At 44.3% G+C, this 25987-nt stretch overlaps 1 protein-coding gene across 4 annotated transcripts in view; it reads right to left on the bottom strand.

Moving 5' to 3' along the window:
• Positions 1 to 25987, bottom strand: part of fbxl2 (F-box and leucine-rich repeat protein 2) — a 308660-nt gene that overhangs the window by 92037 nt on the left and 190636 nt on the right. For all 4 annotated transcript variants that reach the window (XM_038809918.1, XM_038809916.1, XM_038809919.1 and 1 more), the window contains one exon: positions 2049 to 2175. In XM_038809918.1, the coding sequence (XP_038665846.1) occupies positions 2049 to 2175 (127 nt within the window). The remainder of the gene's footprint in view (positions 1 to 2048; positions 2176 to 25987) is intronic.

Here is a 25987-nt window from a genome sequence, read left to right on the forward strand (position 1 = left end):
CTCTTTTAAGACACTTCTTAAAACTTGACCAAGTGTTTGGTAATATGACACAATATCTCCATATATGGCTTGTGTTCTATAATGTTCCTGTGCAGCGCCTTGGGACATTTCATGATATCAAGTGTGCTATGCAAGTGGTTGTTGTTGAAGTAATCCTAAGAGCTACATGAGAACAATTGCAGCCTAACAGCTCAGTATACGGGTATGCTTTCCCAGTTATCTCAGCCTTGTGATTTCTTTGTTCACAATTATCTAATCTCTAGCCTGCACAAGTGATTTCCCAACGAAGTATTTAATTTATACAATGAACACTATTCACTTGAATCCGATGGCATCTATAGTCATTTTAATGTACAGACAATCCTCAACTTTACGACATTCAAGTTACGACGAATGGCACTTAAGACATTAATAAATTTGCACTCCGTTTCAGTTTTACAACGTGGGTTTCAAATTTACAATGTTCTGTGCCTAGTTTAGGCAGGCACTTACACTGAGATCATGAGAAAACAGTAAATAGAGCAGCACTGGGCTAGGCTCATCTCCTAGCGCATCTGTGCAATTTAATCTCCTACAGTGACTTGTTGGCTGAAAAATAACTTAAGACAAGTGCCTTGCCCGGGACCACCAAGCACAAACACAAAAAAAATGAAGGACTGGATATTATATGAGTTCACGAACCAATCAACCATTTTTAACATTGTATCTATAGGAAAAGCAGTTCCGACTTATGATGTTTAAACTTGTGACACTGATTTGAGAAATCAATTGTGTCCTAAGTCTGAGGACTGCCTACAGTGCAGTATAGCCAATGGTGAACAAAAGTAAATTCACTTAAATTTTCCCATTTGTTCAGAGTGACCACATTTATGCCAGCAGAGAGAAACTGAGCAAAGTAATGCTCAGGAAGGTCCTGCTAAGAAAATTACAGACATCCCAATTGAAATGTTGCGTAAATATCGGAAAGAAATTAGGAGATGTTTTCCCCACAGTTTTAGCTGACAGATTCAGTTAATTAACTGAATCTACTGACCTTAAGTCAATAATCAAGTAACCACCATTGGAACAACTGGGGTGGGGCAGGCATTTTTGTCAGTCAGATCTGCTTGTGCAACTCCATGAGGCTGCCATATCTTGAGACTGTGAGAGGCCTACATTAAGAAGCTGAACCTTATGTGGTCAAAGCAAGATGGTAAAAGCTTCCCTTCAAATATTTTGGACCAATAATTGTTGTTGCGAGCCACCAAGATCAATTTCTCGTGCAATGGAGTGCATGTGCTTCTGATGTCTGATTTTTAATGAGCAAGCATAAACAAAATCTTCAACAGTGGGCTGACTTCAGCGATGATATCAGCAGTCACCAAGTATCTTCAGTGGCTAATCTATGAGGGAATGCATCAATAATGATGTTTTAACTACCTTAGTCACTGAACTAGTGTTCATCAGCATAGAATCAGATACGGAACCAGAGGTGGAGGTTGCACAACTCCTCCTTCCCTGGAGGAAATTCCAACAGCTTTGAACAATTTTATTCTGGCATTATTAAATGCCCTTGAAATGTCCGAATCAAACCTGGAGAAATCTTATCAGCAATTCTCATTGGTTGGGACTTAAAACAATTTTTGTAACAGTGTGTCAGCACAGGCTAAAGTTGACAATGAGTTCTCTAGATTGACTCACTACATGAAAACAAGAAAATGCATGTTGGATGCTGACACTTCAAAAAAAGAACTTTCCAAGTGAATCATACAAAGGTTTTGAACATCAAGATTTTAACTTCTACAAATTTTGTGGAAACAAAACCATACAAAAGTACAAATTAACTTGAAAAAGTCACAAAATCATTGAAGAAAAGCAACAGAGACAGACACCGAAAATGATACCAACACATAGAGCAAGGATACAGGAAGCTTGCAACTATTCTGGGTCGTTTAGCCCAGATCCTTCAAATCGACAGCTCCTCAGTTATGTCCTCTGACTGTATGGCAGTGTGAATGGATGAGAAGAATGTGATTTACTTAGAAAATTGGTAAATAAAAATTACCAACCTGTGTGCACCCTCTCAAAAACATGGCCTTCAGGCCACTACATCCTCCCACTAGAGCCTCTATCCCATCCTTCGACACCTGATCACACCAGGAAATGTTTAAATGCTCAAGGTTTCGATTACCCTCACTGAAAGGCAAAAGAAATGCAGTTCAGTAACGGTATAATTTAATTCATAAATTAAAAAATCGATAGAAATCTCTAACTTTACTGAATTAGGATATAATCCATACAAGATTTGGTTTAACATACAATTTATTTTCGTCCATATTGTGAAGTTGGCAATAGTTTAAGCAATTAATCCTTTTGAAGACTCTAGAAACATTCTAGCTTTATCAAAATATAAATACACTATTGTGATATTACCTATGTCATGATGTGACATAAGATCATAAGAAGTAGGATTAGACCATTTGGCCCAATTAATTTTGCCATTGATTTTATGTTACTAAATTTGTGGTTAAATCTGCATTAAAAGGCATCCTCCAATTATGCTTGAGGGATATCTTTCATTTTTTTCCTGAACCAACATCAGTAGACAACCAAGACTAGCCACAATAAATGGTTTATTTTGGTTAGCACTTTATCCATTTCTGTCGTGTCAATAGAGTTCATCAAATGGTTACTTCAACAACTCTCACAATGTCGACACCTGACCTAAATGTAATTTTGCTGTTTTGCATCCATATCTGGCTGCCAAAATACAGCCCATAGAAGTTTATCTGGAACCTCAATGAGACTAGTTTACATGAACCCACAATGGTGAAATGTAGGTTGTTAAAATCAGTCTGAAAAGTGTGAACACAATGTACTTAACTTGTAGGCTACTACCCCACTATAAGGTGTTATAGTCTGCTCAAATTCTGCTTGTTCAAAAAGTGTTTTATTAAAAAAAAGAAATCCAATGTATAAATCTCATGACTGATGGCCATTAATCAATTCCTATTTCACATATCTTGGGTCAAGCATAATTGGGTTAGATACAGCACCCTGTGAAGTTTATGTTTATCTATCAGAGACTGTGTTTCATCAAGAGAAAGAATTAGATTTCTCACCCCAGCCAAATTAGGTGGCTTACAATGTAGATTGCCAACAATACTGTACATGATATTGTCTCATTTTATTTGTAAATAAATTCAGAACAGTAATTCAACCTGTATAATGCCGTAATCATTTCTAATAACCAAACTGACAGAACATGTTGTGGCCTTGGATTAGAATAGAAGTTGCTATCTGATTCTTGTTTATACATGGGATTCATTTCTTTTTAAAAAGGATCTACAAGCAGAATTTATTCAAGCTAACATGGTACAGTACTAAGTACTGGGATGATGACCTAATTGTGCTTCTTGTCAGCATTTATACTTTTCAGCTAGACTAGTTTTGAAGTTCTTGAAACATTAACTCAGTTTTTCTCTTTACAACTGCTGCCAGACCTAATGCGTTTTCCCAATATTTTCTGTATTGATTGACAGAATATGCCATGGTTTTCCTACATATTTCACAGTAAACAATTCACCATGATCCAAGTTACTGGTTAGGCTGGGGCTCTGCTAACTGTGCGTCAGGGAATAAAAGATATGGGTTTGTGAATGGTAACTTAAGATGGAAAGGTTCAAACTGCAGAAGAGGGAACAAGCTACTGATTAACTACTTTATTCAAACATGTGAACAGGGACAAAATGTCACATACCATTCATTCTCCAAATCTCCAAAATTTTCCTGTATAAATAGTACATCTTCAGAATCAGAAATCATTGTCAATATTGATATATTTTTTAAATTATCTGTTTGGGACAGAATTGGGGTGGGAATGGGGAACAGTTAATAAAAACCTAAAATAAGCTCTGTACCAAGTTATTGCACATATGTTCCTCTGAATATCACAAGCAGCATTTCCACAACAGTTGTCGTGGGCTGAGACATACAAGCACTATTATGGGTCAGTGAGATTATTAACAATGTAGGTAAATGAGCAACAATGAGAGGTTTGATCTAACTTGTCTATGCTGCTGTTAAACATCAAATGAGCTGCATTCCTTCCTATTTCATCCAAGCCAGTCAGCATACCTTTCTATTCCTTCTTCCCTTGTGCATTTATCTAGCTTTCCCTTAAAATCATCTACGGTAGGTCACTGTAACCATTCCATGTGACATGTGACACCAAGTTCCACATTCCAACCACTCTCAAAGAGGTTTCTTCTGAAATCCCAATTAATTGGATTAATTAGTGAACATCTTAAATATAAGATCCTTAGTCTTGGGCACTTCATAAGTTGTTGGAATAAAGATATGTTTACTGAACATATTCAAATTTTTCAGACGATCAGAGACAGCCAACGTGGATTGGTGAACTGTAGGTCATGACCAAAGAAGCTGATTGATTTTTGTAGAGATGATTAAAGTAGTGAACAGGAGAATGTTCGTCAAGATATGGACATCAACAAACATTTGATGAAGTGGCGCAAAGAGATGGTTAGCTAAAGTTGAAATTCATTGAATTGAAGACAAATTATTGACCTGGTTATGAAACTGACTGAATAGCAAGAACAGAGATTGGGGATGATGGACAGGGATTTTAATTGATAGAATTGACTGGTGGTGTCCTGCAAATACCTGTGTTGGGGCCTCAACGAATCAGTATTTATTAAAAACTTGAATGATACAACAGAAAGTCATTCACCTTTGTCATTCACAGAGATAAGCGCCATTATAAGCAGTGTAGATAGAAGCATAACATTTCAAAGAGATATTGATAGATTAAGCAAATGTGCAAAACTGTGGCAAATAAGTTTCAATGTAGGCAAATATGATATCACCCACAGTATAGGAAATAATCAAAAAGGCTAATGGGATGCCCGTTTTTCTATCAAGAGGGCAAGAATAGGGGAGCACGGTGGTGCAGTGGTTAGCATTGCTGCATCACGGTGCCGAGTTCCCAAGTTTGATCCCAGCTCTGGGTCACTGTCCGTGTGGAGCTCGCAAATTCTCCCCATTCTCCCCGTGTTTGCGTGGGTTTCGCTCCCACAACCCAAAGATGTGCAGGGTAGGTGAATTGGCCACACAAAATTGCCCCTTAATTGGAAAAAATTAATTGGGTACTCTAAATTTATTTTTAAAAAGAGGGCAAGAATGCAAGGAGACGCGGGCCAAGCTCAAATTATATACCTTGTTAGATTACCCAGAATAACCTGAACAGACAGGGGCACCACACCTTAGGAATATACAGACCTTGGAGGGATTCACAATAGCACAACGTTTTCTGCACAATATCAAGAGACTGCACGTTGACTTAAGTGGATTTGGTGGACCAGTTAAAGAATATTTTAGGAACATAGGGGTAGACTGAGCCAGCCCATCGAGCCTGGTCCGCCATTTAATACGATTATAGGTGATCATCCACTTCAATGACTTTTTCCCCCACGCTATTGCCATATCTCTTTATTGGTATTTAGACATCTGTCAATCTTGGCTTTAAACATACTCAATGACAGAGCTTTGACAGCCCTTTGTGGTAGAACATTCCAAAGATGCACAACCTCTCAAGTAAAAAAAATCTCACCTCGGTGCCAAGTGGCTTCCCTCTTATTTTGAAATTGTACACCCTGGTTCCACACTCCCCAACCAAGGTAAATATCTTACCTGCATCCACCCTATCTATCTTTTTGTAGATTTCAATGAGATCCCTTCTCAGTTGGTCAATTTTCTGGTTGGCACGATGTGACAAGTGATGTATCAGAGGAATCAGTGCTGGGACCTCAACTCTTTACAATTTTAAAAATGATTTAGATGAAGGACAGATGATATGGTTGCTAAATTTGTTAATGACACAAAGATAAGTGGAAAGTAAGTTGTGAAGAGTGATTAAGAAGGCTACAAAAGGACTTAGTGAATGGGCAAAGATCTGACAAATGGAGTAGAATGTGGGAAACTGGGAGGTTGTCCATTTTGACAGGATGAATAAAAAAAGCTTATTATCTAAATGGTGAGATTGCAGAGCTCTGAGATGCAGAGGGATCTGGGTGTCCTAGTGCATGAATTACAAAATGTTAGTATGCAGGTGCAGCAAGTAATTAGCAAAGCTAATAGAATGTTATTGTTTATTGCAAGCAAAATTGAGTACAAGAATAAGGAGGTTATGCTTCAGTAATACAGGGTGGTCAGACCACACCTGGAACATTGTGTACAGTATTGGTCTTCCTATTTAAGGAAATATGTAAATGCATTGGAAAGAGTTCAGAGAAGGTGTACGAGATTAATGCCTGGAATAGGCAAGTTATCTTATGAGGAAAAGCTGGACAGGCAAGGATTGTTTCTTGTGGAGTTTTAAAAACAAAAAAAGAGTACAAGGCGACTTGATCCTGAGGGGGACTTGACTGGGTGGATATGGAAAGAATGTTTCCTCTTGATGAAGAATTAAGAACTCGGGGCCATTGTTTAAAAATAAGGGGTCCCCCATTTAAGACAGATGAGGAAAACATTTCTCTCAGAGGGTTGAGAAACTTTGGAGTTCTCTTCCTCAGAAGCTGGAAGAGGCAGACTCTTGAATATCTTTAAGGCTGAAGTAGGTTGACTGAATGGCCTACTCCTGCTCTTAAATCATGGGCTGGATTTTCCGATTGTGAGGCTGTGTTCCTACGCCCGAAAAAATGGTGCAAAACGGCCACTGATCCTCCGTGTAGCTGTGGGCTAGCATGCCAGGTCCGTGGCCGCGCATGCACACGGCGGCGTCCTACAGCTGCTGCGCCGTGCAACATGGCGGCAGCTGCTCGCAGACCCAGCCTGCGAAATAGTGCCCCTCTTTTGGCCGGCTCACGTGCCCCGGACAACCCCCCAACTGTGCCCCCAACCCCTGACAAAGTCCCCCCCTTCCTCATCCCTCCTCCGACGGTGGCAGCGCTGGACTGAGTCCGCAGCTGCCACGCCGAGTTCCCGACAGATGGGGCCATGAGAGACCCACGCCGTCGGGAACTCGGCCGGTCGGGGGCGGAGCATCGGAGGGTGGGCCTCAGGCAATGTCCTGAAGCCATCGATACGCCGCTTTGGAGGGGGTAGAGCATCGCGAAAGCCAGCCCCCGATTTCGCCGGCCGATTGCAATTTCAGCGTTGGCGACCGGAGAATCCAGCCGCTTATGTTTAGATATTTGTTCTTTTGAGAATACAGGCAGTTTCCTCAATCTCTCTTCATAGGACAATCCTGCCATCCCAGGAACAAGTGGGAAACCTCTGTTGCACTTCCTCTATGGCAATAATATCCTTCCTAAGATAAAGGGACCAAAACTGCACACGCTATTCCAGGTATGGTCTACCCAAGAGTCTATACAATTGAAGCAGATTTTGCTACTCCTGAACTCAAATGGGAGTGGGAGCAGACCTGTGGGAAAAATCAGAAGCTGAGTGCCTACAAATAAAGCCTGGGAATTGGAGTGCGGCCTACCTTCCTGGAAATGGGAGTGGACCTGCGGGAGGCAGTCAGGAGCTGAGGAGCACATAATTTCAGCTACTGTGAGCGAGCGGTGAAAGAAACGTTACAGGAAACTAGCAAGTTGATTGGCCAGCCAATGCTTAGTTCAGGACAGTGTACAGCCTGCTTAGGACACAGGAGTTAAGGTAGGTCTATAAATAAAAAATCATAAAACTTTGAAATAAAATAATTAAAATAAACACCTAAACCACATATATATGTAGTTTAAAAACCCACAACTTTTAAGTTGACCGTGGTTCTAGCATTTAATAAGCACAGTAAATTACAGTAAATGAGAAGGCAATTAAATTAACTAACTAACATAAGTAACAATAGTAGGACAGGTGTTACATTGCAGCTGTGGATTGTGGGAGCTTTTGGACACCATGGCGATCCAGGACAAATATGTCTGCAGAAAGTGTAAGCGGCTAAAGGAATTCCAGATCAGGATTACAGATCTGGAAGCCAAACTGAAGACACTGCACAACAGTGAAGGGAGGGGGACAAACTCTGCACAATTCATTCCAGAAAGCAGTCACTGCTCTTAGAATAGGGTTGTCTGTTTTGGTCAACAGTAGAGACAGGAGGCTGTAAGGCAGGCAAAGGGAACAAGCAGACTGTCGCGGAAAAGCCCTAGATTTTGCAATTGTCAAACAGGTTTGAGATGCTTAACTAGTGTGGACGAAAGCAAAGTCTGCAAGGTGGATGAGCAGGCTGGCAATGGCATTATAGTGCAGGAAGCTGAGGAGAGCAAAGCAGGAAAGTTGTCATAACATTGGTCAGGATAGTAAGAAGGATTGACACTGTTCTCTTCAACAAAGAGCAAGAGTTCAGATGGCTGAGTTGCAAACCGATGCCAGTATTCAGGACATCTGCTCAGAGGTGGAAGGATCCCGTTGCTGTGGTCCATGTAGGTAGCAATGACATAGCAGGACAAGGAAAGAGGTTCTGCACAGTCACTATAAGAATCTAGGCACCTAATTAAGAATTAATATTCTCGGATTATTACCTGAGCCATGTGCAAATTGACACAGGGCAAATAAGATTAGAAATGAATGTGTGGCTCAAAGACTAACATGGGAGAAGTGGGTTCCGGTTTATGAGGCACTGGTACCAGTGCTGGGCAAAGTGTGGGCTGCACCATTGGGATGGTCTACATTTGAACCAATCTGGGATGAGTGTTCTTGCAAATCACAAAACTAGGAAAGTAGAAAGGATTTAAAACTAAATAGTGGGGGCAAGGGATCAAATGTGGGAAGGTGTGTTATATCAAAGAGTGGGCAGAAGGTAAGAAGACATTAATATGAGAAATGATAAACAGACCATGACAGCAAGGGACGAGTCTCAGTAAACCCAACAGATAAGGCTAGAGGTTACAAAAATAATAAAAGGACCAAACTTAAGGCTCACTAGCTGAATGCACATAGCATTCAAAAGAATAGATGAAATAATAATGTAAATAGAGATAGTGAAGTACGATCTAATAGACATTACAGAGACATTGTGGTAGGATAGCAGGAGTTTATTTGGACCCAAATAATGAAGGGTCTATGATTTTTCCGAAGGTTAGGAAGAGGTGGGGGGGGGGGGGCTCTGTTAATTAAAGACAACATTAACACATGTACCTCCGATCCCATGTGCTTACATTTTGCTAATCAACCTCCTGTGGGGGACTTTATCAAAAGCTTTTTGAAAATTCAAGTACACGATGTCCACGGAGTCCCCTTTATCAACTTTGCTAATAACATCTTCAAATATCTCCAACAGGTTTGACAAACATGATTGTCCATTTATAAATCCATGCTGGCTATGCTCCATCAGGACACTATTCTCCAAGGGCGCGATTCTCCGCTCCCGGGAAAAATCAGAAGGACCGTCGTGAACTCGGCCGAGTTTCACGACGGCCTCGGAGGCCGCTCCTCGCCCCCTATTCTCCCCTCCCGGCGGGGCGAGGAGTGACGCGACGGCGGCGCCTATGTGACGTCAGCCGCGCATGCGCAGGTTGGCCGGCTCCAACCCGCGCATGCGCGGCTGACATCACGACGGCAGACAGCTCGAACCCGCGCATGCGCGGTGGCCGTCTTTCCCCTCAGCCACCCCCCAAGACATGGTGGCTTGATCTTGCGGGGCGGCGGAGGGGAAATAGTGCGCCCGATTGAGACGCCGGCCTGACGATCGGTGGACACCGATCGCGGGCCTGTCCCCTCCCAAGCACAGTTATGGTGCTCATTCCCCACCAGGCCCCCTACAAGCCCCAAAATGGGCATCTCATGGCGATTTCACGACGGCAGCGACCAGGTGTGGTTGCCGCCGTTGTGAACAGGTCGGGAAAGTCAGGCCGCTCGGCCCATCCGGGTCGGAGAATCGCCGGTCACTGTGAAAATCGGCGAGCGGCGATTCTTCCGAGCGGGGGGTGGAAGAATGGCGGGGGGCGCCAGGGGGTCGTGAAATTAGTCGGGGGGGGGGCCCTCCTGTGATTCTCCCACGCGGCAAGGGGAGCGGAGAATCGCGCCCCAAGTGTCCATTTATCATATCCTTTAGAATAGAACATAGAACATAGAACAGTACAGCACAGAACAGGCCCTTCGGCCCTCAATGTTGTGCTGAGCCATGATCACCCTACTCAAACCCACATATCCACCCTATACCCGTAACCCAACAATCCCCCCCTTAACATTACTTTTTTTTTTATTAGGACACTACGGGCAATTTAGCATGGCCAATCCACCTAACCCGCACATCTTTGGACTGTGGGAGGAAACCGGAGCACCCGGAGGAAACCCACGCACACAGGGGGAGGACGTGCAGACTCCACACAGACAGTGACCCAGCCTGGAATCGAACCTGGGACCCTGGAGCTGTGAAGCATTTATGCTAACCACCATGCTACCCTGCTGCCCCTATAGAATAGATTAGAACAGTACAGCACAGAACAGGCCCTTCGGCCCTCGATGTTGTGCCGAGCAATGATCACCCTACTCAAACCCACGTATCCACACTATACCCGTAACCCAACAACACCCCCCTTAACCTTACTTTTTAGGACACTACGGGCAATTTAGCATGGCCAATCCACCTAACCCGCACATCTTTGGACTGTGGGAGGAAACCGGAGCACCCGGAGGAAACCCACGCACACACGGGGAGGACGTGCAGACTCCACACAGATAGTGACCCAGCCGGGAATCGAACCTTGGACCCTGGAGCTGTGAAGCATTTATGCTAACCACTATGCTACCGTGCTGCCCTTCTAGGATTCTAGGACTTTCGATGGCAGCCATGCGTAGACAACGTGTACCTGGTGGCTCCTGCGCGGCAAAACTTCTTTTCGGCCCATAAATTCCGGTCGGACCTTTAAATGCGGTTCCGAGGTCCCGATTTTTACAGGTGAAGGTGTCGGCAATATTTCGAGCGAGGTCCGGAATGCACGCGGCCAAGCGCAATGGCAAAGGGTGCTGATTAGTTGACAAGTCAACTCTGATTGGTGACGGTATTGCCATGAGAAAACACGAGGGAACTGTAGGCTTCCCAAGCTTGTAAATGGGTCAAATTCTACCACTTTCAGCCCTGAACCTTTTTCGGTCTACCTAAAATTATCCTGGAAAGGAAAAGCGTCACAAAAATCTGAGCAAACAGGGAAGGTCTTTCACACTGCAACCATGCAGTGGCTACACGAGTGGTTTTCTCCACAAACATGATGCTGCCAACCCCACAATTGAGCAACTTTGTGTACGACTGTCAGTGCTAGTGCAATGCTAAGTGCATATGTTGCATGCTTCAGTGATTGTTTGATCGAATCAAACAGCATGATCCTCCAGTTGTTCATAATAGGCAGAGTACAGACCATACCGAACCAGACAAATTTGTAAAACCCAATACAAAACGTGTACAGTTAGATGTGATTGCACAAAACGACAGCACTTGCTGAACAATCCAGAGTGCGCTAATAGTTACACTAATTTTAAAAATTCAGTCAATCTCATAACGTTACTCATTTATGCTTGCTAGAAGTGATATACATACAGGGACTCATTCTCTGCACACAAAAATATGTTCAAGCCTTGCACCTTTTTTTGAATTACACAGGGATTTTGGGAGCCTATAGTTTCCAGTTCCTTTCTCCATGCGTAATATTTTGGCCAATCAAGAGTCGACTTGCCAATCACCCTCTTTTCCTGTAGTATAAATTGTTGTAGTAGTTTCAAATTTGACATTCTTCTGTTGCTTTGGCAGCATGTCTCTTTTCATCACTTTTCAGTAATATCCAGCCTTTATAGCCAATGTCTTGGAAAGCGAGCTGAAGGAGGCATCAATGTAGGACTGCATTAAGAATGTTCCACATATCCCACAAACAGGCAGACATAGCTAGGACCCATATATGCTCTCATAGACATCTTTTATTTGGAGGAAGTGAGTGAAGTCAAAGGACAAGAAGGCTAAAGGAGTTATTTTTCTCTCAAGATTGACAACATTCAGATGCCTGTGCCTCATTTTCCCTTAGTCCACCAAGCAAAACTTTAGCACCTTGTGTTTTGTTCCAATCTCTCTCTCATCTTCCCTCATATCCTTTCAGAGCTCCACAAGACCCACCTACCCCATTTTCAGGCATATTCTCACCAAACTGATCACCTAACTTCCCTTCCTGGCCTCCATGCTACCTAATATTGTTAACTCTCCCCATTTCTTAGGCACTTACCCCTGCCCTCCTACTCCTCCTCCAAAACCCCACCCTTGACCTCTCAGTCCTTGCAAATTACCACATCTCCAACCTGCCTTCCCCCTCCAAAGTGCATGAATATGTTCCCATCTCATAAGTTTTCCCACAACGCCATGATTCCTTTCTAGTCTGGTTTCTGCTCCTCCACAGCAATTAAATGTTCCTCAAAGCCACAATCAACATTGTTGGTAACTGTGGCCATGGTGGACTATCCCTCCTCATCCTTCTGGATTGGTCTACAGGTTCTGATGCTGAACCACACCACCCTTCTCCAACGCCTCTCCTCTGTTGTGCAGCTCAGTGCCCTCAACTGGCTTCACTGTAGCTGGGAATATCCTCAGATATCCTTTTTTCCCGGTCCCATAGTTACCTCTGGTGTTTTCCATGCATCTATCCGTGGTCCCATGGGTCAGAAAATTCATCCAAATCCACCTACACACCGATAAACCCCAGCTCCACAATGCTTATCAAACATCTAGGATTGGAAACTGGAAATGTCCTCCACTGAAAAATTCAGAAGACTGAAGCCTTCGCTTTCAGCCCAGTCACATACTTTGTTCCCTAGCTACCAATTCAATTCCACTCCTGACCAACTGTCTGAAACTGAATCAAATACTGAAGATACTGGGAATCTGAAATAGATCAGAAAATAATAAATCACAATAAATATTCAGCAGGTTTAGCAGCATCTGCAGAGAGGGGAACCAAGTTAGCAATCAAGTCAATAACTTATTAATTGGCACCAATTCCAAAAGGTTAAGCTAAAACATTAACTCATTCTCTCTTTTCAGGTACTGCGAAACCTATTGAGTATTTTCATCGTTTCCTGTGTTCATTGCATACTATTTGCACTCTTGGCACCTTACCTGATCGAGTGCTAAGCTTCAGATGCCATATCCTCTCCATCACCAAGACTGTCTACTTCATCGATGTAATATCACCCAGCTCCTCCCTTTCTCAACCCAGCTGCTGCTGAAATATTCCGCATTGAAGAGGCCAAATGCAGATTAGGTGACTGTTTTGTGTTAACACATCCGGTCTATCCGCAAGTGTGACCCCTAACTTCCAGTCACCTATCATTTTACTTCTCTTACCTTGCTTTTACACTGGCCTCTCTGGAACACTGGGCATTTTCTAAATGAAACTCCCAGGTAGGCTCAAGCTCCAGTACATCAATTTTGATTAGACACATCGCAGCCTTCTGGACTCAACACTGAGTTCGACAATTTCAGATCGTTATTTCTACCCCTATTTCTTTCCTCTTCCTTTTGTTTCTTGTATTGTTTTGTTATTTTTCGGACAGCAGTTGCTCACAACTCTACCATACACCTCGTCTCGACACATCTTTTGTTTATTTACTTATTCCATTACCAATTCCGAGGGTCTTGTGCCATGAAATCTTGTCATTTAATTTATCCTGCATACCACCCATCATAGATTTTCCCTGTTCTTTTTCTTGCCCTCTACCATTCACTTGTTTTTTTATTTATTACATCCCTAATTTTTCCCAGTTCTAACGAATGGTCATCACTGGGGTTCTCTCTTTACAGATGCTGCTAGACCTGCTGAGCATTTTCAGTATTTTCTGATTCTATTTCCTTAGTCAGGCTTTGGTTGCCACCTGACTCACTATTTCCCCTCAACATCATGTGCTGGACCGTATCTATCAAACTGCCACCACTCTCCTGTTCACAATCACGATCTGTGTCCCCGAGTAATTGTTCACCTATCCCACATCGCTGAATTTAATGATATCCAGCCACAATGTCCTGGTAATTGAAGCAGATTTTCAAACACACCTTATTCACTACTTCAACAGCACTTCATGCCTACTTTATTTTCAGGTCGCTCACTCCAATGCTCTCTTTGTTGACCTTGCCAGCTTCCATCCTGTAATACTTCCAAGTTTAGCTTCCTATATTTATCTACTCCAATCTTCACCTGCTCACTGTTCCCCTCAGTGCACTGAATTCAAAATCTTTGTTCTCCTTTGCAAATCTTTCAGGTCTCACCCCACTCTGCAGTCTCCTTCAGCCCTGCATCTAAACCAATATCTTTTCGTCATTCAACTCTGACCTGCTTATCCTTTCTAGCCTCCAACCCCATCCCCACCAACCAAGCTTTCAGCCATCTCTTACGCTCTGGAGCTTCCTCCTGCTTTTCTGCATTGGTATCCCTCTCCCGATCTTTGTAAGAGTTTTCAGAACCTATACTTGGACCATATTTTTGTGCATCTCTTCAAACCCTAATCAGTACCAATTCTATCTCTTGGGATGTTGCTACAATAAAAGGTATAAAATAAATCAAAGTAATAGTTGCTGACTTGACCAGCATTATTCAAAAACTGAACACTAGATGACAGCATACAAAACAGTTTCATTCAAGCTCACTTCAGCTTCTTTTAAATGCTTTACAGTTATGGCATGTGAAGCCTATATTTCCAGGCACTTTTAATGGTGGATTTTATTTTCCAGATGGATTCAAAAAACATTCAAACTGACTTGCATTATATTCTTCCAATGTAACTGTTTTATTTTAGTTGTCTCAGTATTAATAACGATCCCACTGGAGTGCCAATTCTTTGAATGTTATTCTGGAGATGTGTCATATCAATTTATGTCATCGGCTGGATATACTGAATGTTAGGAATACTTTCCTAAACAAAGGAAGCAGCTACTCTTTTGCATTTGTGAAGAACACAAACTGGTTTATGGAGACAGTCTACTGATCGGAGAGTGTGGCTAAGAAAAGCTCAGATTGAAATCAGAGAGATGTCATGTGACCCAACTCATGGGTGAAATATACTGGATTTGAACTAATACGGAGAGTCTGCCACAGGGGTAGACCCTCATCACACCATCTCTTCTGAAACCGCTCTGAAAGCAGTTGTATGTGGATTGAAAACCCACAAAGAACCTTGTTGTAAACCAAACGTTCTTAAAGGATTAACATCACTGTCTCCAAGAGAAAGGAAAATCAACCAGCCATGATTGCAGAGTGACTGCTCCACACCAACAAGTTCACACTGGGGAGACAACATTCATCTGCTCCAAGTGTGGGAAGGGACTCAATAATTCATCCACCCTGCTGATACACCAGCGATTCACACCAAGGAGAGGCCTTTCATCTGCCCCAAGTGTGGGAAAGGATTCACTTGTTTGTCCAACCTGATGAGAAACTGCCAAGTTCACATTGACGAAAAACCTTTTAAATGCACAGACTGCGAGAAACGTTAGAAAAGTTATGGGGACCTGATATCCCATCAACATGTTCACACTGACGAGAGACCATTCAAGTGCTCTCATTGTGAGTCTGGGTTCAGGCAGTCATGTGAACTCAACATACACCAGAGAATTGACACTGGGGAGAAACCATTCCTCTGCTACAAGTGTGGGATGAGATTCACTCAGTCAGCCGCCTGCCGAGACCAGCAAGTTCAGACTGACAAGAGACCTTTTAAATACTCAGACTGTGGAAAATGTTTCAAAGGTTCTGGGGAACTGACACACCATCAACATGTTCCCACCTGAGAGAGATCTTATAAATATCTAGACTGCGGAAAATTCTAGGTTCTGGGGAACTGAAATCCCATCAATGTGTTCACACTGACGAGAGACCATTCAGATGCTCACCAAGGGAGTGGATTCAGGAAATCATCTCAATTTACTGCATACCAGCGAATTCACACTTGGGAGAGGTCATTCACCTGCTCTACATGTAGGGAGATTCACCCAGTCATCCAGCCGCCAGAAACACCTGCAAATCGACAATGAGGGGAGACCATTTTCCTGCTCGGTGTGTGGGAAAAGATTCACTCGATCATTCACCTTGATGAGTCACCAGAAAATTCACAAATAATTACAGTGATCTTATTTCACTGTTATTCATATTCAGGACTGAACCCCTGTTCATTTGGCTCGGTTTCTGCTAATGTAAATATATTCCAGCCCAGTTATGGAGGTTAATAATCTGGATAAAATTCAAATAACCTTTATTTTGAAAAAATAATAATAAAGCATGTATCAGCAACCTCAATAAACCCTACCAACCAAAAATAATAACCCCCCCAAACAATTATAACCTCCCCCCATCCCAATAGAACACCACACACACCCCCAACAGCAAACAGTGATCAGATCCTTAAAATGCAATACAAATGGATGCCATCTGCAATAGAACCCATCAATCACTCCCATCATCGTGAACTTAACCTGCAAAATATAAAAACTCCATCAATAATACAGCCATTCTGCGGAAATGGGCAGTACCTCCTGCCTCCAACTCAGCAGGATCCGCCGTCAAGCCAGCAAGGAGGCAAAAGCCAACGCATCTGCCAGCACACCCGTCCTCAATTCCGGCTGGTCTGTCACTCTGAAAATTGCAACCAATGGGCAGAGTTCCAAATCTACATTAAAAATTGCCTTTATGGTGTTAAAAAAAAAAGGCTGCCAAAAACCCATCAATTTGGGGAAGGACCAGACCATGTGTGTATGGTTTATGGTTGTCTCGAGTATCGCTCACACCTATTCTCAACCCCCACAAAAAATGACTGATTCTGGTCCTAGTGAGATGTGCCCTGAACACCACCTTGACTTGTATCAAACTTGACCTTGCGCTGGATGATGTAGCATTCACCTTATGAAGAGACTCACTTCACACCTCCTCCTCCAAAATTGGACCAAGCTCCTCCTGCCACCTAGCCTCTATGGTCCTAAAAATTTTAACACAAAACACGAGATCAGCCATTAAACCCACACCCAGCTGCCACCCCATACGCTGCACCCGACCCGCCTCCAGTTCCAAATCCACCCAATGCAACGCATGGGCCGAGATTACCACCGCTGAATATGCCGCACCTTTTACTCCAGGGAGCAAAGTCTTAGCCATAACAAAGAAATCAGTCCTTCAGTATACCTTGTGCACAGGCAAAACATAACTCTGGTTCACAAACGGCCACAGATCCACACCTCGTGCCTCGTCCATAAATGCAGCCAACACCTTTGCCATCCACGAAAGAGACAGCGACCTTGGCCTGGAGCGGTCTAACACTGGATCTAAAATACAGTTGAAATCCCCCCTTAAAATAAAATTAAAATCAGAGTTGCATATCCAACTCTGGAATGGCAGCCAACTGCCATTCCATAAACTTCATTGTTCCAATTTGGGACGTACATGCTCACCAGCACTACTGCCTTCTCATCCAGTGCACCTGTAGCCATCACATAATGACTCTCCCGGTCCAGTGTCCCCGCCTGAAAACTAACCCTCTTATTACCCAAAATCGCCACCACTGTTGATCGACTATCGAATCCTGCGTGAAAAACCTGACTCACCCAAGCCTTTCGCAACCTGATCTGGTCCCACACCCGAGAGGACTCTCTTGTAGGAACACAACATCACCCCCAAAACCTTTCAAATGGGAAAAAACCTTGCCCTCTTCATTGGGCTCCCAAGCCCCGCACATTGTAGGTGATCAACCTGGTCAGGGGTCTCACACCACCCTTCTACTTGAGTCAGCCATCAGCACTATGATTTAATATTCCTCCCAAATTCCCAGATCGCAGGCCCACCTAAGATGGCTGCACGCCCCACCCCTAGGTGCGACAAAGAAACAAAACTTTGGACACTGTCAGCACTTTCCCCACCACACAGGCAAACAGCTAGACCCATTGTAACCCATTTAAACAGCTTCTCCCCGCCTACGAATCCATGGTGACCCGCAACCTTGCTGGGTACACCACCCCGAATCGCAAACCCTTACTGTAAAAAACAGCGTTTGCCTGTTATAGGCCAGACGCCTTTTCGTCAGCTCAGTTCCAATATCCTTACATATCTGCAACGTGTACATATCCCAGTCGATAATCCGGATCCGCATCTCCCACTCCAAGACCCAAGATCCATCTATTGGTAGTTATGAAAATAGATAATCATCGCCTACGACGGCTCATTCAACCTTGGCTTTTGCCTGAGCGCCCGGTGAGTTCTATCCAATTCTTGAGGGAGAACACCTCATCCCTGCTCACCAAACAAGAAAACATCTCCGAAATGTACTTAGTCGGCTTCGTGTCCTCCAATCCCTCCGGCAGCCTCACCGACCTGAGGTTTAACGCCCTTAACATGTTCTCCAGATCCCCCACATTCAACCTCAGACCTTTATTGCTATCTGCCACCATTGGCCTCGTCCATACCCTTCAAAGTCTCACCCTGCACCATAACCACATTCAAGGTGTTTACCAGCTGCTCCCGCATCGGGCCCAGAGCCTCTTCGACAGTGGCCTTAAAGGATTTGTTTATTTCCATGCCCCGCCACTCAAACTACCAATCCATTTGTTTGCTGAATTTCTCCAGCTCTTGCGTCATCATTACAGCTAACATGTCTAAAGTAATGGGCACGGCAGCCATCTTCCCTCCTTCACATTTCTTTTACAGGCTACCTCCCGAGTTTTCTTCAAGAAAGGCTTCTTTGACGACGTTTTCGACATGACTCTGTCTGGTAACCATTCTCTAACCCCCCCCCCCCCCCCCCCCCCCCCCAAAATGGACAAGGGGGTCATCAAAATCCCCCAAAGAATGGCAAAAGAGATCAAAAACAGAGTCCCAGCCGGGAGCCACATTTCGTGCCTCTAGCTCTTTTGTGATGTCACCAGAGGTCTCAAGCTACACACAGTTCAATATGTATATTTTGTACTTCTACAAAACCACTCCCTCAACTCTTAATGGCCGAGAATGCTCATTACTGTTATGACATAAAAGGTATTAACATTTGGCAGACTTGTTTGTTGATCAAAGTTTTAGTCCTGACTTGAAGATCAGTATTCACAAAAGGAAATGGTTACATGCACCAAAATGTCTGCATCGGAAAAACAAGCCTTGCTTATGGAAGAACATCATTGAGAAATTAAAAATTAGACCAGCTCAGGTATGAGTGAAATCCACCTCCCTAATGATTGACACACCTCACTAATTCATCATATCTACACAAATCAAGGGTTAGATGAGACTAAAGACAATTTCAGTCCCAAGTCCATGTTATTTGCTCAGCTTTTGTTTCAGCTTTCATGTGGGTTTCATGAAGTGCTTATTCTCCAACTGAATTCTCCAAAGTCAAACAGGAGATTGCAATATGCCAATCAACCTTGAATAAAATGATTCATAGATTTTGGAAGAGCAATGATTGCAAATAAAAGATAGAAGCCAAGGTAACAGCCTGAATTCAGTTACAAATGGAAAGTTTATAATTCTTATGAAAAAAATTTTAACAGGCCATTTGCCTAAATGTTCAATGATATTTCCACCATCAAAATGGAAAAAAACCATTGCTGGAAAGTGACTAAGGTAGTGGACAGGGGAATGTCTATGGATACCATTTATATGGACTTCCAGAAGTCATTTGATAAAAGTCCCACACAAGGGACTGGAAGCCTCTAGAGGTGGAAGCCCACAGAGTTGATGTCAAATTATTGACATGGTTAGGACAGTGTTCTTCAAACTTTTTTTCCGGGGACCCATTTTTACCAACCGGCCAACCTTCGGGACCCAACCGGCCGAACTTCAGGACCCAACTGGCCGACCTTTGTAACCCACACCGGCCGACCTGCTCGACCCACCATTTTCTCTTACCTTGTTTGCTGCTGACAAAAATAGAGGAAATGGTTTTGGGTCCCTTTGGCCCTCGTACACCTGTTGGATGAAGGTGAAGTCTTCCGGTGTCGGAACGTATGGAGTCTCCATTGGTCCAAAGTTCTGAATTTTTTCCTGTAAAATTTTATCAAATAACCTCCCCCCCCCCCCCCCCCACTGAACTTGTAAAAAAATAAAAAATAAAATGAGTAAGATAAATGAAAAAAATGAATAAACCCCCCCCCCCGAACTTGTAAAAAAAATAAAAATAAATAAATGAAAAAAATAAAAATTAAATGAATAAAATAAATGAATAAATGAATAAAAACCACAACGGAACTTGTAAAACAAAAAGCTGCAACCGTTTTTTTAGAATAGCTGCCGCTCTGCGCATGCGTGCCCGTTTACCGGCGCACATGCGCAATGCGGCCGAATTTAACATGTTCGCGGAATGCGCATGCGGCCAAATTTATTTATTTATTTTTTTTTACATTTTCGCGGCCGCTTACAGACGGCGTTGTGAAAAGCCGGCTGCTGCGTGGGGATTTGCGCGTTCGGGAGCGCCACGGACAACGGCTCCGTGACCCTCCTGACACCAGCCCGCGACCCACCTGCGGGTCGCACCCCCGACTTTGAAGAACACTGGTCTAGATGATAGCATAAAATTGCAAGGAGATATTGACAGACTAGGTGACTGGGCAAAATTGTGGCAGATGGAATTTAATGTAAGCAAGTGTGAGGTTATCCATTTTGGACCAAAAAAGGAAAGGGCAGAGTACTTTGTAAATGGAAAGAAGTTAGGTACTGTGGATGTACAAAGCAACTTGGGGGTTCAGATGCACAGGTCCTTAAAATGCCAGGAACAAGGCAGAAAATAATCAAAAAGGCTAATGGAAGGTTACTCTTTATATCCAGAGGGTTGGAATGTAAGGACATAGGGGTTATGCTGCAAGTTATATAAAACCGTGGTTAGATCTCACTTGGAGTAGTGTGAGCAGTTCTAGCCCAGACCCAGGGGGAAGTGCAAATTAGGTTTACAAAAGTAATATCTGGATTACAGGGGTTAAATTACAAGGCGAAATGACACAAATTAGACCTGTTTTTGCAAGAATTAAGAAGGTTATAGAGTGAATTGATCGAAGCATTCAAGATATTAACAGGGAAAAGCAGGCTAGATAATTATAAACTCTTTCCACTGGTTGGAGATTCTAAGACTAGGGGCATAGTCTAAATATTTGGGCTAGACGGTTCAGGAGAGCTGTAATGAAGAACTTCTTCACTCAAAGGGTGGTAGAGGTTTGCAGCTCTCACCCTCAAACAGCAGTTGAAGCTCGAACGGTTGTTTATTTTAAATGTGAGATAGATAGAATGGCGGGACAGGCTCGAGAGGCTCAATAGAAACATAGAAAGTAGGAGCAGGGGGAGGCCATTCGGCCCTTCGAGCCTGTTCTATCATTGGTATGCTCGTAGCTGATCAACCAACTCAATAACTCCTCATTCTTCTGAAGTCCAGCGAACAAAATCCTAACCAAATCAATCTTTCCTCATATGTCAGTCCCGCCATCCAACGAATAAGTCTGGTAAACCTTTTTTATACTCATTCTAGAACTAGAACATCCTTCCTCAGATAAGGAGACCAAAACTGCACACAATATTTCAGGTATGGCATCACCAAGGCCCTGTATAATTGCAGCAAGACATCCCTGCTCCTGTACTCGAATCCTCTCGCTATGAATGCCAACATACCATTTGCCTTCTTTACCAGCTGCTGTACCTGCATGTTTACCTTCAGCGACTGGTGTACGAGGACGCCCAGGTCTCGTTGCACATTCTCCTCTCTTTAGAACAGTACAGCACAGAACAGGCCCTTCGGCCCTCGATGTTGTGCCGAGCAATGATCACCCTACTCAAACCCACGTATCCACCCTATACCGGTAACCCAACAACCCCCCCCTTAACCTTACTTTTTAGGACACTACGGGCAATTTAGCATGGCCAATCCACCTAACCCGCACATCTTTGGACTGTGGGAGGAAACCAGAGCACCCGGAGGAAACCCACGCACACACGGGGAGGATGTGCAGACTCCGCACAGACAGTGAACCAGCCGGGAACTGAACCTGGGACCCTGGAGCTGTGAAGCATTGACGCTAACCATCATGCTACCATGCTGCCCCTTTATTATCTGAATGGCCATAAATTGTCTGCCTTCTTGTTTTTGCTACCAAAGTGGATAACCTCACATTTCTCCAAATTATACTGCATCTGCCATTCATTTGCCCATTCACTCAACTTGTCCAAATCACACTGAAAGATCTCTACATCCTCCTCACAGCTCACTCTCCCACCCAATTTGGTGTCACCTGCAAATTTGGAGATATTGCATTTTGTTCCCTCATCTAAATCATTAATATATATTGTGAATAGCTAGGGTCCTAGCACTAATCCTTGCAGTACCCCACTAGTCACTGCCTGCCAATTTAAAAAAGATCTGTTAATTCCTACTATTTGTTTCCTATCAGCCAACCAGTTTTCTATCCATTTCAATATACTACCCCTAATCCCATGCACTTCAATTTTACACACTAATTTCTTATGCGGGACTTTGTCTAAAGCCTTCTGAAAGTCCAAATATACCACATCCACTGGCTCTCCCTCGTCAATTTTACTCATTACATCCTCAAAGAATTCCAGTAATTTGTCAAGCATAATTTCCCATTCATAAATCCATGCTGACTCTGTCTGATCCTGCCACTATTTTCTAAATGCTCCTCTATAAAATCTTTGATAATGGATTCTAGAATTTCCCCCACTACCAATGTCAGGCTTACTGGTCGATAATTCCCTATTTTCTCTCTACCTCCCTTTTAAATATGGAGTTACATTAGCTACCCTTTCATCTGCAGGAACTGTTCCAGAGTCTACAGAATCCTGGAAGATGACCACCAAGCATCTACTATTTTGAAAGCCACTTCCTTAAATAGATTAAGTGGGATGTAGATTATCAAGACTTGGGGATTTATCAGCCTTTAATCCCATCAATTTTCTCAACGTAATTTCTCTACTAATATTGATCTCCTTCAGTTCTTCCCTCCCACCAAACCCTGCATTCCCCATCATTTCTGGCATCTGATTTGTGAAGACAGAACCAAACTATGTGTTTAGTTGCTCAGCCATTTCTTTGTCCCCTATTATACATCCCCGTTTCTGACCGAAAGACACTTGTCTTCACCAATCTTGTTCTCTTCACGTACCAATAGAAACGTTTACAGTCAATTTTTATGTTCCCTGCAAGCTTACTCTCGTACTGTATTTTCCCTTGCTTTTTTAAAAACAATTTAACAATTCTTAAAAAACCAAGCAGGCCGACACATGCCCTATCTCCTGATTACACGTATATTAAGTTCCCTGTCTTTGTCTTACACTACCATGCCTCCCATTCTCTCTCCCCCCCCCCACTAACTGCTGATGTTCAATTTTCCTTAAAGAAGTTGATGTACGGCTGCCACCTCCAGGCGAACCCCTGGGTTGAACCTCTCAAGGCGAACTTAATTTTTTCCAGACTGAGTAACCCTACAATGTCGCTAACCCATACTCCTGACTTTGGAGGCTCCTAGTCCCTCCATCCCAGCAAAATCCGTCTCCAGGCAACCAGGGAGGAGAAGGCTAGGACACGGCCTCCCCCCCCCCCACACTCCCCGGGGCCCCTGGATCTTCCGATACACCAAATATTGCCATTTCCAGACTCAGAGTCACCCTCCCTTCCAGGACCTCTGACATGACGTCCGCAAATCCCTGCCAGAATCCCCTCAACTTCGGACACGCCTAGAACACATGCACATGATTCGCCGGGCTTCCCCCACAGCGTCCGCACCTATCATCCACTTCCTCAAAAGACCTACTCATCTGGGCCACAGTCATATGAGCCCTATGAACCACCTTGAACTGGATCAGGCTAAGCCTGGCACACAACGAGGATGAATTAACCCTCCTCAAGGTCTTTTTCCATATCCCGACTTCGACTCCCCTCCCAACTCTTCCTCCCACTTCCTCTTCACCTCCCCGATTAGAACCCCTTCCCACTCCATTAATTCCTTGTATATCTCTAAGACCCTCCTCTCCCCAACTCCCATTTTTGACAACACCTTATCCTGTAGTCCCCTCAGTGGGAGGCGCGGAAAGTTTGGAACCTGCCTCCGAACAAAGTCTCTTACCTACAGGTACCGAAATCCGTTCCCACCCAGCAACTCAAACTCCTCCTCCAATGCCTCCAGTTTAGGAAACCCTCCTCAATGAAGAGCTATTTTCCCTTTCTTAATCAATCCCTTAGTCCTTCTGTGCTGAATTCTAAACTGCTCCCAATCCTCAGACATGTTGTTTTTCTTGGCCAATTTTATGCTTCTTCCTTAGATCGAATTCTATCTCTAATTTACCTTGTAAGCCATGGATTGGCCACCTTTCCCATTTTACTTTTGTGCCAGACAGGAATAAACAATTGTTGCAGTTCCCCCATATACTCCTTGAAAGTTTGCCATTGCCTATTCACTGTTATCCCTTTAAGTAACGTTTCCCATTCAGTTTAGAACAGTACAGCACAGAACAATTCGATCAAAGCAAACTCATGCAGCGTTTGTAGCAGACCTATTGATGCAGCTGATGGGGGCCGAAGCCTTTCCGCGACCGCCGGAGCTGGAGGGGGCATACAGAGTGCAGGCGAGGCAGGGGCGGCCGGGCGGACTCCCCGCCCGATGGTGATTAGGTTCCACAGGTTCATGGACAAGGAGCGGGTGCTGTGGTGGTCAAAGTGCGCCAGGAGCAGCGCGTGGAACAACAGTGTCCTCCGCATTTACCAGGACCTAAGCCAGGAGGTGGCTCGGCGGCGAGCAGCCTTTAAGAATGTCAAGGAGGTGCTGTTCAAGAAGCACGTGAAGTTTGGTCTGCTGTTCCCGGCTCGTTTATGGGTCACGCACCAGGGTCAACACCACTACTTCTCCGAGCCTGAAGAAGCGATGGACTTTGCGAGGGATCAGGGGCTGGTCCCGAAAAGAGGCCCAACGGACGCAAACTAAGGCCCGAGGACTACCGTAGGAAGGTACGCCGAATGGGCCTGGACTGCTGGTCAACGGTTTGCTGGGGCAAAGGTGCCAAGCGGAACATTTGGGACTCTTTCCTTTGTTCATGGATATTGGTTTGGGTTTTTTTTTTGTTGTTTGTTTTTCTCTTGTTTTTGTTTTTATCCTCTTTTTTATGTTTTTCCCTTTTTGGGCGGATTTGTACTTCTTGTGCAGCTCGCGGAGGACACTGGAGCCGGCACGGTAACGAAGGGGGGCCGGTCAACAAGGGAGGCCAAAGACGTGGGTTGGGGCTTTTTTTTGGTTTTGTTGTCCAAAGATATGCGGGTTAGGTGGATTGGCCATGCTAAATTGCCCGTAGTGTCCTAATAAAAGCAAGGTTAAGGGGGGGGGGGGTTGTTGGGTTACAGGTATAGGGTGGATACATGGGTTTGAGTAGGGTGATCATGGCTCGGCACAACATTGAGGGCCGAAGGGCCTGTTCTGTGCTGTACTGTTCTATGTTCTATGTCCATGCCTTCCTGTGCCAGTGAGTTTGCTCCAGTGGGTTGGAGAGGGGGATGGGGCGCCGGGGAGTGGGGAGGAGGACGGGGAAACAATGGGAATGAGGCAGGAAGGCGCCGGAGTGCTGAGTCACTGGGCTAGCAGATTGGTTAGTCAAGGGAGTCAGGTGGGGGGGGGGGGGGGGAAGAGAGAGAGAGAGAGAGATCACAGCCACTGTATGGCAGGGCTGGGGGATGTTGTTGGGGGTGGGTTGTTCTGCTGACGTGGGAGGGACTTGAAATAGGCACTGGAAAGGAGGTTGAGGGTGGAGGCAGCCAACAGGAGGGCCAGGAATGGCGCGACGCACGGGCCGGGGGCCGGCCCGATAATAGCTATGGCTGACCAGCTTTTGGGGGGCGCCCCCGACCAGGCTGATCACCTGGAACGTCAGGGGACTGAATGGGCTGGTTAAGGGCTGGTGTTCGCGCACTTGCGGGCTCTGAGGGCGGACGTGATTATGTTGCAGGAGACACATCTGAAAGTGTATGACCAGACCAGGCTAAGGAAGGGCTGGATTAGCCAGGT

The sequence above is a fragment of the Scyliorhinus canicula genome, chromosome 10 (assembly GCF_902713615.1).
Source record: "Scyliorhinus canicula chromosome 10, sScyCan1.1, whole genome shotgun sequence".
NCBI lineage: Eukaryota > Metazoa > Chordata > Chondrichthyes > Carcharhiniformes > Scyliorhinidae > Scyliorhinus > Scyliorhinus canicula.